Here is a 12,124-nt window from a genome sequence, read left to right as displayed (position 1 = left end):
CAGGCACCCTCAGTTCAGAACAGCAGGAATGGATCCCTAACAGCTGCATATGGGGACAAACAGCCAAGAATTCATCTCAAAGCAACGTCCTGCTTGGCCTTGGGAGGAACCAGTTATTCTGGTCTCTCCCCCTCTGTGCCAGCACCTCCCATGCCAGGTTCTGGTGGACTTGCTGGATGGCGGTGTCAGGGGCAGGCCACCCACCCGGAGCCCCCTTCCCTGGGCTAGAGGGCATGGGGGGCTGGCTCATTCCCTCCTTGGATGAATTAGCTCAGGGGGCCTAGAACATTCTGATGTGTCCTGGGGTCACCCTCCCCATTTGGTGGGATGTCTGCTAGAAGCTCACTGCTCTGCGACCCTCCCTTGGGGATGCACAGAGAACATGTTTTTAAGGTACTTCAATCCTGTCACCTGTCACCCTTGGCGCAGCTCTCCCAAGGCACGGTCGTTCAGGCTACCAGCAAGGCAGAGGCAGCCTGACAGGGGCTCCCGGCGGCGCAGACCTCTCCTCGTGCGCCCCGATGACGGTCTGCGAAGCCCTCACCTGGAGGAAGCGCAGGAGGAAGAATGGGCAACTTAGCAAGTTTCTCCCCAATTTAACCCTTGAAATACAGGAGACAGTGATGGCGGTGGATGACCCTGGGGCACGGCCTGCACGGAGATGGGGGACCGGCCATTAGGCTCACCCTGCTGTCTGAGGTCTGTGCACACACGCTGGGAACCCCAAAGCCATCAGAGATATAGTGACGGCGACAGAGACCAACACTGGGGAGCCAGGCAGGGCCGCCCCCCACAGGGGCCTGTCTCTGCACGCGGGCGGGGTGGGAAGTGGCGCCCAGCGGTGAACAGGCAGGGCCCCCATGCTGGACTCCGCTGGCCTCAGGCGGAGCCAGCTCCGAGGATGGGTGCCGGTGTGGCCTGGGTCGCCTGTCCCCCTGCTGAAACCCACTGCCGCCACCAGACCTCAGGGAGAAGGTGCTCACTGCCGGGCTGGTGGCGAAGGCGGCTTCCCGACAGCTGGGCTGCCCGGGAGGGCCACCAAACCTGTCAGGGCTGCTTCATAAAGATGTTCTGTCTGGCGAGCGTCAGGACCGTCCCGCCCTCACTGGCCGCCTGGTGTGGGTGACAGACTGGACTCTCCAGAGACTGAGCGAGAGAACTCTAGTAGGCCACAGAAAACCCAGTAAGTTCAAAGCGAGTAAATGGCAAATATTTTAAACTACAAAACAGAACAGACAGCACGAGACAGCTCTCTGTGGTCTCAACTGAGTGGTCCAAGGAGAAAGACCCCTGAACAGTCACGGTGGTGGTGGCCTGGGGTTCTGGATTTGGGGGGACACGGCCCACAGCCTCCCCACCCTGAGCGGTGCTCCCAGGCCCGGGGACTCTGATGGCTCTGCCCCCACTTGATGGGACCAAGTGGCTTGGAGCAGCAGGGCGTACCTCTCTCTGGGTGGGCTGTGGTATTGGGGTGGGGGGTGATGGTGGGGAGGGAGAAGAGAGCCTGGCTTCCGGGACGTGGTCCAGGTGGCCTGGCTCTCTCCGAACTGTAGGAGTTGCTGCGCCAGTTTTACGACGCTTCAGGCTGCACTGTGGTCAGGAAGGCCTACGTGGTTAGGGGAGACACTCTGTAGTCGGCCGGGGGAGGGGCAGAGGCAGACACCACCTTGGCCCCGGCAGGGCCAGGACTAACCGCAGAGATGGGCCGCCCGGTGGGAGGGTCCCTGCACTGGCCACTGGCACGGTGGGACACTCTGGGGAGGTTTCACTGCCCCCTTCTCTTTGGCCCCGTAAGTGCCAGGCTGGTCCTGTTACAGGTGCCCGGGGGCAGTGGCCCTTCCCAGGAAGGAGCAGGAACAAACCCAGCCCATCTTTCCGAGAGCCCGGTCCATCATGCCTATTTGACAGGCACGGCCCCGGGAGTGCGGCGGGCTCCCCGGACGAGACAAGGCCGCGGGCGGTCAGAAGCGGCGCCGTGGCTGGGGACCGAAGTGCATGGGCAGGTTGTGCTCCAACGGCACGTGGACGGGCGCGAAGTCATAGTTGACGCGCACGTTGGGCAGGGGGGGCACGTAGGGTGCCGGGACGGGGCCCATGTTGAGGGGGAAGTTGTTGAACACGGGCCGGACGGGCGGCAGAGGGAAGGGTGGGTGCACGAAGGCGTAGGGTGGGATCTGTGGCTGGTGCAGGTTCTGCGGGACGGGCCTCGGCAGGGCTTCGATCCGCTGGACTTTCTCTGGAGGCTTCTCCAAGGGGGGCCCGATGCGTTTGAAGGTGTTCTCTGAACAGGAAATGGGATTTAGTAGAGGAGACAACGAAAACCCACGGTGCCTGTGTGCGGGGCGGGGCCGGGCCTGCCCATCTCAACCTCCATCCTGCCTGCCCCAAGCGGGAGGCTGAGGGCCTCGAGAACGAGGCGAGGCCAGGAATATCTGACCTTCAGCGTCATTCTTACCGTGGACACGGGAGGGTGGCCAGGCCACAGTAAGGCCGATTAACGTGTACATCCACCTCCCGCCCCTGCTGTCTGAGCGAGTGTTGATTCGGTGATCACTCTGGAAGGTGGAGGATCGACTGAGCTCAGAACAAGTGGAGCTTCTGTGAGCGCCTTTCCTTCGGAGCTAGGGCCTGGACGGCCACTCCCAGAAACTCCCTTTCTTTTCTTTGTGACCTCAGAGAGGCCAGGGTGGGCCTACCGTCTTTTTGGTCTGGCGTGGGTTCCTTCTGTCTGCCTCCTAAGCCCAAACCCACCCTTGGCACCCCCTGATCGAGGGCATGCGGGAACCCTCCTACGTTCCCGCAAGCAGCTGGGGGCCCGGGCAGAGCGTGTCCGCGGCCACCCGAGGGCCAGCTGTGGAGGTCCCCCCGCCCCTGTGCACACGGACCGGGCCTGGCGTGGGGCCCGTGCTGGGGGAGCGCTTGCCTCCGTTCTTTCTCTTCTGCTCTTCTTCAGCCTCCTTCTGGATCTCCTCAATTAGCTTCTCATCGTCTTCCTAGAAGAATAACAAGAGGGTGAGCTTGCTCCCAATCGGCTCCTTGCAGCAGCACAGAGACCCCGCTGGGATCCGGGGGAGGCCAGCTCACGGTCAGTCAGCACCACTCACTGCCACACCCCAAGGGTCTCCTTGCTCCATCAGTGGGTCCTGCCGCCGCCACGGGGAAGCCCACCTGGAAGGCCTAGGGCGGGGCCGAGAGCCGCTTTTTTGTTCAGTCACCTGTAAGGCAAGCAGACGAAAGACTCTCCGCAGCTCGGGGGCGGGTGGATCGATAACCCAAGGGCTTGGGAAGGGGGCGAGCGTGGGTGGGCCGGGCCCGAGGAGTTTCAGATCCGGTCTATGAACTCCGAGCGCGGCGGCCCTTCTGTATAGAGCCTGACAGTCTTGCCGATTCCCTGACCGCAGGTGGATGAATCCTCGGGCCGGCAGAGCCCTGAAGCTGGCGGGCTGCAGAGGCCGGACTGCTTGCCGCCAGTGGAACGGTGGCTGGGGGTGGGGCTCGCACGTGGGAGGAAGGGCACAGCAGTTTTTGAGCATGATGAACGGAGTGGCGTATCATCAAATGCATGGGTTTGAACGGAATGAACTTGGTTCCTAGGGTCTCCCGGCTGCTTCTCCACGAGTCAGGTACAGTCAAGTTGGGAAGAAGTGTAAGGAGGGCACTGGTGCCCACTATGGGGGCAGGAAAGCAGAGGAAACCGCAGCACTCGGGAAGCGTTTCCTAGACCAGGCACCGAGCCTCCCCCGTGGCCAGGTGTATCCTGGGTTGGAGAGATCTCGGCGATCGCTTTGGATTTTTCATGCTGATCTGAGGCTCTGACCGACTAAACACTGCGTGTTTACTTAGCACATTCATGTCACAGCCAGGACAGCACTCGGTGATTTCACCAGCTACGAACCCTCAAAGATTTGAGAGTCGGGAAGATCACTCCATCAGTGTGTACCAGATACCTCCTAGTGTTAGACATCGTTCTTAGTGCTGAAACTTCTGATCAACGAGACTAAAAGTCACACTGCTGGAATGACTAAATAGTTACGTCATATATTCCCTTCAGTAGATAAAACATTTTAGGACAGAGTCACAGGAGTCCGTGTGTTCTGTGGGCAATCGTGAGAGGCCCTATTAAATTCACTCACACTCTCCCCACCCTCCGATGCTGAACGGCAGACCGAACTCAATGGTCTCGAGATTCTTTCCAATTCTGACATCTGGGAATTTTTAACATACGACCGAATCTTTTTCAGCCTCATCCTGCCAGGTGTTCTGAGCAAAGCAAGAGAAAGAGGAGAGGTAACAAAGGTTAAGTTCCCATCACGCCCGTCGTCAGAAGCTGCCAGGTGCTCGTGCATATCAGAGAATCGTCCGACCCGGAGGAACCCTCACGGCATCATGTCCGGCTCCCCGGTAACACCCACACACACACACACAAATTCTCCATAAAAACCCTAAGACATGGTCATCTAGGCTCTTTGTGAACAGTCCAAAGCAGGGAACTTAGTACGCTACAAAGTAACCACTGAGCTAACCCACACAGAGGGCTCCGACAACAGAGTTCAGTGGGCACAGTTTGAAGGTTTCTGTGTGACTGTAAAAATAAACTCTACCAATTACCTACATTAGGAGCTGACACACCTCTTAATTTTGGTGCCAGTGCAAGGCCCATGAAAAAAAGATTTTTAATCTAAGAAAAAAGAAAAAAAAAAACCCACAAAAAAACAGAGAGCAAGTGATCCAGAAAACACAAATGGAAGGGCAGCCACCGAGCGGCTGGGAGCAGGTTCTCGAACATCCGAGTCTCCACACCTCATCTGTAAAGTGGGCTGTTGTAAGGACTGAGTGAGCACTAAGTGTGTAAAGGACTTGGCACAAAGCTCTCACTACTAAAGGCAGAGAGGTCACGAAAAATGGCAGAAATAAAGATTTTCAGAAGGATGAAAAGTGTCAAGAGAAAGTGGTAGAGCCTGGGAGATGCCCTCAACACTTCTCTCCGTGGTTTCTTTGTGGTGGCTTCTTCGTGGTACAAGTGACAGGCTTCCTGACTGTATTTACTACAACCACTGAGCAAACTGCCAGTTGCACCTAGAACAGGGGTCAGATGGTTCAGATTTCAACTTCCTCCAACTGGCTGGGAGTCACAGGACAGTGTGTTTAGAAACTAAGAACTAAAATGCATTTCAATTAACGTGTTTTTTTTTTAAACTTAAAAAAATGTTTATTTCTTTATTTTGAGAGAGAGCGAGAGAGAAAATCTCAAGCTGGCTCCAATGCTGTCAGCCAGAGCCTAATGCAGGGCTTGATCCCATGAACAGAAATCAAGGGTCGGACACTTAACCGACTGAAGCACTTAGGCGCCCCTCAATAAACGTATTTTTAAAATCACAATTTTTGGGGGTGGGGGAGGTACCGGGGTGGCTCAGTTAAGTGTCTGACTTCAGCTCAGGTCATGATCTCGTGGTTCATGGGTTTGAGCCCCGCATCGGGCTCTGTGGTGACAGCTCAGAGCCTCGAGCCTGCTTCAGATCCTGTTTCCCTTTCTCTGTGCCCCTCCCCTGCTCACACTCTGTCTCTCTCTCCGTCTCTCAAAAAAAAAAAAAAAAACAAACAAAACAATTAAAATTTCGTTTTTAGCCAAACATGTTAGATTCTAAGGGGGAGTCCTTCCCAAGCAGTTTCCCTTAATCATTTAAAGCTCCTCTGGGGTGCCTGAGTGGCTCAGTCGGCTGAGCGTCAAACTTCAGCTCAGGTCATGATCTCACAGTCCATGAGTTCGAGCCCCACGTCAGGCTCTGTGCTGACAGCTTGGAGCCTGGAGCCTCCTTCGGATTCTGTGTCTCCCTCTCTCTCTGCTCCTGACTCACTTGTGCTCTGTCTCTCTCTGTTTCAAAAATAAATAAGAACATTAAAAAAAAATAATAAAGCTCCTCAGATCAAGGGGCGCCTGCCTGGGTGGCTCAGTCGGTTGAGCGTCCGACTTCAGCTAGGTCATGATCTCGTGGTTCGTGGGATCGAGCCCCACGTCGGGCTCTGTGCTAACAGCTCAGAGCCTGGAACCTGCTTCAGATTCTGTGTCTCCTTCTCTCTCTGCCCCTTCCCCGGTCATGCTCTCTCTCTCAAAAATAAACATAAAATACGCTCAGGAGTAAAGGCAGACATTATCATATACTCTTAAAAAATGGCAAATCTTACTTTATATGTATTTTACCATAACTTAAAACATGAAGACTGGTCCCCTTGGGTTTGGGCTGAGTGACAGATGGGCTTCTATGAGACCTTTCTGGAGGGAGTTCCCTTGGGACACACTGTAGGCACCCTGAGTGTCATCATTCACGGTGAACCAGGATACTCTCCACTCTGCAAATCTAGGACACACCTAGGCTGCTGGAAGTGGGGAACAATAGGAGGAAAGAAGATGAGAAGGCCGGGTGCGGGGGCTGGGTCACAGAAGGAACTGACCTCCAGCACCCCCGGAAGGGGCTGAGTCACCCACAGGAAATCCAGGCGTGCCGGAGCAGCCACCACGGCCAATTTTATCTTCCAGCAGCAATGGCTTCCTAACGGACAGGCACCGGGCGTGATAGGAAGAACTCCAGTTCTGGGGCTCCACAGAGCTGGGCTGGGGGACCCCATCAGCCTCCACAACCTGACCTGGAGCCTATCTGCAGCAGGTTTACCGTGAGAAGCAAATGATCTCTTCTTACAAAGTCCCAAGCACAGTGACAGCAAGAATGGAAGTTAACATTTACCGGGGGCCTCACTACGTGCCAGCTCCTACCGCGAGCACCACACAGACCCGGATCTGCGTAACAACTCCACCAGTCAGGTCCGATTAATGAATCCCCACGTTACAGATGAGGCAACTGAGACTCAGTGAGGTTCAAACCCAGGCTTTCCAGCTCCAAGGCTGGAGCTCTTAACCTCCTAAACCACGGGTTTCTGAACTGGAGCTTCTGGAGCAGTGTGACTGCAGGGCCCCTGGAACTCTGCCTGCCCTGCCCCAAGCACTGTCACAGGCGAGTACTTTCAGGCCCTGCTTTGTTCTAGAGAGAGTGCATCTCACCCTCCTTGAAATACAAGAAGGCTTCTTCTCTCTGGGATGGGCAGAACTCCGAAATCTCCTTTTTTTCCACTAAATACAAGAAAATAGGGCAAAACAAAACACCTCCATTCAAGCAGATGAACAGCCAATACAGCAGAGCATCACTTCCCTGGAAATTTTTAGGGAATTCGCATTCTTGGTCAGCTCACCCAAAAGTGCATGTACCATGCCTTAAAAATAGTTCATCTGAGGGGTGCCAGGCCGCATGGCTCAGATGGTTAGGTGTCTGACTCTTGGTTTCGGCACAGGTCATGAGCTCATGGTTTGGTTTGTGAGTTTGAGCTCCGCATCAGGATCTGTGCCATGTGGAGCCTGTTTGGGATTCTCTCTGCCCCTCCCCTCCTCGTGCTCTCTCAAAATAAATACATAAACTTAAAAAAGGCCCGTCTGACAGTCTCTGACCGGCTTCCCCGGCACTTGGCCTTTGAGACAAAGCTAGCAGGTCCCTCTCATCCAGACAGGAGCTTGGGGGCCCAAAAACCTCACCTCTTGAGCCAGAAACCCAAGGTGCAGGCCAGGCTCTACCATGAGGCCCAAGAGGACTTACTGGCTCATGGTAGTCGGGTCTCCTGTTGCCTCTGACTGAGCTGTTGTTCTTAGCCCATTTCAAGAGTGGGAACACACACTTCCAAATTTCCCTGACATGCTTTTCTTGTGAGGCTACTAAGTTTCTTGCACATCACAGAGTCCCATGGAATTTTCTCTTTCTGCCACACAAAAAAACAGTGTTTTTGATTCTTATACACATTAAAGCAATTATGGGGAAAAAAAGTTTAATAAAACACAAATAAAAAAGTCACCAGTAATTTCTCTCCAGAGAGAACTCCTGGGAATATTTGGCCTGCTTCCCATTGGTTGTTTTTGTATCCACATCTCACTCAGAAAAGCCCCGAGGTTCTCTTCTGGAAAGTCGTGCTCTGCACATTCAGGTCCCACCTCCCCGTGCGTACCTGCTCTAGTTCACACCCGCTCCCTAGGTGTCTCTCCCTGCCACCCCAGTCTGCCAGAAACTCTACCCCTTTGAGGATGCAGTCACGTGCCGAAGGTCGCAGGGTCATGAGACGTGAAATCGGGACCAGGCAGAGACCGGCTGCTCCTTCTGGGCTGACAGCCTCCAGGGGTGCCTGGGCAGTTCTGGGCTCTGCAGGTGGCCACAGGCCGCAGACCTCAGGAGCGGGCGGTCAGGGCCCCTTCATCGGCCCCTGAGACCTGAGCTCCTCTCCACACCCCACCCGCGCGGGCCTGTCAGGAACTGCGGGAGGAACAGATGGCTCTGTCACAGTCACCGCATCGGACACCCCGACAGGCTTTAGTGAACGGCCACCAAGGGTGACACGTCCCCCAGGACTCCTCCATCTGGCCTCTGGCACGGGCTTTAAGATGGATCCAGCGGGCCTGAATTCCATTCTCTGTATGCTTTCTGGCTCCTCCTAATCGGGGTGAAAATTTTTACACAGATCCACGGAATGTGCATACGAGCGAGGCTAGGCTGAAACAGGAGGGAGTGGACACCAGTCCATGGTCAAGATGTCCCAGGACGGGCGGGTCTCAAAAGGCCGAGTATAACGAAACACCGGGCTCGGTGGAAGAGAACCATCCAAAAAATTCCTCTGGCTGCCCACGGCCACTCTGGGAGGGGAGCCCACAAAGCACGACCAGACACGCTGAGGACTGCGAAGGGAACAGGCACAGTGCCTACAGTGGTCCGGCACACCCCAAATGCAGTGCCGAGGCTCAAGGAACAAAGCGGAATGAGGCATGGAGTCTCACCGCCCGGCAGATCTGGAAGAATACTTTAAAGGAAGAAATGAGTGGGCCGCATCTTAACAGGAAGGTTTTACTTCCTTTCCCCGAATTCCTTTGAGCTCAGCAGGACACAAAGTGCCGGCCTGACTTGCAGGCCTCGGACACGCCTGTTTCACATGGAGGCAGCGGGGAGCACGGCGAGGGCACGAGGCCGACGGCAGGGGCCCGGTTTCTCCAAACACACACTCGGCACGGCGGTCGCTGACAGGAAGTGAGGCAGAATTCACCAGAGAGGTTTTAATTAAGAAAGAAAAAGGCGCCCAAATCTCGACTCCTTAAACTGCGCCTCAACAACGAAGCTCCACAGCTCTCCCTGAGCAGCAGAGTCTGGACAGACAGGAGGCAACAGAAAAAGAGGCTGTTTCTGTCAATCAGAGACTGCTGAGATCGCCAGCACAGGCTGGAGGTCCCTAAAATAGACGTGTGAGCGCTTGGCCCCAGGCTGCTCTTGCCAAAGCTTTGAAAAGTCCCTCTGGGCCGGTTTTGTTCAGCATTTCTGATCACCATGGCCGGCCGCCCGCTTGCCTGCTGTCCAGTCTCCTGTGACCACGGAGGGAGGGTGGGTGACTTTTCTTCTTCATTTAACTTTTCCTCCCCTTAAAAAGGTGACTGGGAATCGCAAGTCAACTGCTGCTTCCCTCCTGCGATTCTGGGGGTGGGGTTGGGGCTGGGATCCAGGTCATGTGTGGCCACAGCTGTTGTTAATAAACTCGCAATGATTTCATAAAAGCCTTCCAAAGGGCTGAGGATTTAGTTTCAAATTGTTCCCAGATCGGCTGCAGATCGCCGAGCAACACCAGTCCCTAACCCCCCGCCCCAGCTGTCCCCCTGCAACAGGAAATTGGGGGGAGGAGGGGGAGGCCCAGCCCGGAGCGGCACATGCTGTGCAGCTGGGGTCTGGAATGGCGGGGCGGGGGGCCGGACAACGTGCTGGGGAGCAGAGACGGCCAGGCTCTCGGCGGGCTCAGGCCGCTATCTTGGGTCAGAGAGGCCCAGCACCCAAACACCTTTCTATCCAGAGCTCCCCACAGGGGCCCGGAGGCAGCATGGAATGTGACGTTTTGACTCTTGTCAGGGTCAAGTGCTCAGCCTGGGCCTGCTGGCATTCGCTGAAGACAACACATATCAGCTGTTTACTGGACTAAGTCATGCTGCTACTCTCCTTGGCAAAGTCTTCCCGTGATACCTAAACTTGATCAGGGACACTTTCAAGGTTTGGGGATGCCTGGCCCCCCCTTCTACCATTGGCAACTCGCTCATGGGGAAGGGGTCCAGTGATGGTCCTACACCTCTGTGGAGTCCCACCTGGTTCACTGGGCTCAGGGACCCCCATGGGCACCTTCTGATGAGCCCCCCAAAATTTGTGACCTCTGGCTCCAGGGTGAGGAGACTTCTGGAGTAAAAGGAGCTGACATCTGGTACCAGACCTGGGCTTGCACCCTGCTGTTACCAAGTGACCCGAATCTCATTCTCCTCACCTGTAGACCAGGTGAGGGGTGGGTCCTGTCCCCATGTTGTAACAGAACGGACAGTGTTTAAAAGGTGACTAGGAATAAAATGCTGAGGCTAGCTGTGGAAGCTGGGCTGAGGGGCAACAAGGGAGCTCACATTTCCATGTCTTTCTCTCTCATACAAGGCACACTGAAAAAGTTAAGGAAACACTGGGGCGCCTGGGTGGTTCGGTTGGTTGGGCGTCCGACTTCAGCTCAAGTCATGATCTCGTGGCTTGTGGGTTCGAGCCCCGTGTCGGACTCTGTGCTGGCAGCTCAGAGCCTGGAGCCTGCTCTCTCTCTGCCCCTCACCCGCTCACACTCTGTCCCTCTCTCAAAAATAAATAAACGTTAAGAAAAGTTTAAATTAAAAAAAAGTTAAGGAAACATGGGTGCCTGGCTGGCTCAGTCGGTAGAGCGTGTGACTCCTGATCTCAGGGTCATGAGTTCAAGCCCCACACTGGACGTGGAGGCTACTTTAAAAAAAAAAAAAAAAAAAAAAGTTGTGCAGTATCCTCCATACACCAGACCTGGCAGGGGTTGGGCACTGGTCTAGTCGGGGTGGTGCTGGAACCACAGACGGGAGAAGCCAGGTGGGCGGCTTTAAGACGCCAAGAGAAAAAACAATCCAGGCTGGAGCCTGCGAGATACCGTTCACTGACCGTCATCTTGGTAAAAATGGGAGGACGCATCTGCCTTAGAGAATTAAATACATTAACACAGGTCAACATCAGGCTCAATTCGACGCAGGCTTGGGAAAAATAAACACGTCTCCTGACCAAATGGCTGGGTGGGAATGGTATCAAATTGTAAACTGGTTGTAAAAGCCCCAGAGTTTTATTTGAATTGAACAATCTTTACTTTCATATTAAAAAAATCAAGGAGGTTGTGAAAAACAATTCTGCGCAGTTTCTGGTAACCAAAATCCAAGATAAACACTGGTTTTGTTTTTGCGTTTATAGAGAAGAAAAGGGCTGTGAAGAATTTTGCCCCACTTCTGAATCCACACTGCCAGGTGACTGCCCTGCTGAACGCGGCTTCTGAGGAGACACACCTTCTAACTACTACCGCTCACTCAGCTGCACACGGACAGGGAATGGTCAGCGTGTTTGGACGCAGTCAAGCCCCAGGGACCCTCCCTGCTGCAAAATAACGTCTGCTCACTTATGTGTGGCCATGTGGCTTTGCATCCTGCCCCCCAGTTAGAAAACTGTAGTTTGCCTCTCTTTCCTTACTGAAAAGACATCTTGTTTTTCAAGACTCGCGGTTCAGTGTTGCTGGCTTCTTGTTGATAACGAGAAGAGAAGGAAAGTTACATTCCCCGTTTCAGCTCTCATATGGAGTTCATTCGGGTTCCCAAGCAATCTCTGGTCATTAAGGGAGAAAACCACCAAGAGACATAGAGACTCTTCCCGGCCTCGCTGGTTAATTAAGCTGGAGAAAAGGCTTGGATGACAGGGACGCTTTGTTTCCCTGGACTTCTCAATGGCTTTGTGTTCTCAGAAGCCCCAACAGATGCTGGCTTGGAATCCAATCAGTCTCCTGGTGAGAATCAAGGAAACGGGGCTGATCCCAGATTTGATGGGAATGGGGCACATGGAACCAAATCTCTGGCTGTAGCTGCCCGAGGAGATTGGAGGAGTTTGTATTTGCCTGACCTTCCTTTTGAACTTTATTCTGAGCAAATACAGAACCTTTCTCAGGGCAGAAGATGACAGTTCGACAAGAAACAAGG

At 54.4% G+C, this 12,124-nt stretch overlaps 1 protein-coding gene and 1 non-coding gene across 4 annotated transcripts in view; one reads left to right on the top strand and one right to left on the bottom strand.

Moving 5' to 3' along the window:
- Positions 1-1,199: 1,199 nt before the first annotated feature.
- The window catches only part of RNF216 (ring finger protein 216), a 139,149-nt gene continuing 128,224 nt past the window's right edge, over positions 1,200-12,124 (bottom strand). For all 3 annotated transcript variants that reach the window (XM_027042297.2, XM_027042298.2, XM_015082722.3), the window contains exons 16-17: positions 2,924-2,993; positions 1,200-2,281 (exon numbers count right to left, since the gene is read on the bottom strand). In XM_027042297.2, coding sequence (XP_026898098.1) covers positions 1,962-2,281; positions 2,924-2,993 — 390 coding nt within the window. In that variant the 3' untranslated portion in view covers positions 1,200-1,961. The remainder of the gene's footprint in view (positions 2,282-2,923; positions 2,994-12,124) is intronic.
- On the top strand, positions 10,784-10,856 carry TRNAR-CCU (transfer RNA arginine (anticodon CCU)). The gene has a single exon. It is a non-coding gene; the product is annotated as a tRNA-Arg (tRNA).

Source organism: Acinonyx jubatus, chromosome E3, assembly GCF_027475565.1.
Source record: "Acinonyx jubatus isolate Ajub_Pintada_27869175 chromosome E3, VMU_Ajub_asm_v1.0, whole genome shotgun sequence".
Taxonomy (NCBI): domain Eukaryota; kingdom Metazoa; phylum Chordata; class Mammalia; order Carnivora; family Felidae; genus Acinonyx; species Acinonyx jubatus.
The sequence above is the reverse complement of the archived record's forward strand: the minus strand, read 5'-3'. Positions and strand labels throughout refer to the sequence as shown.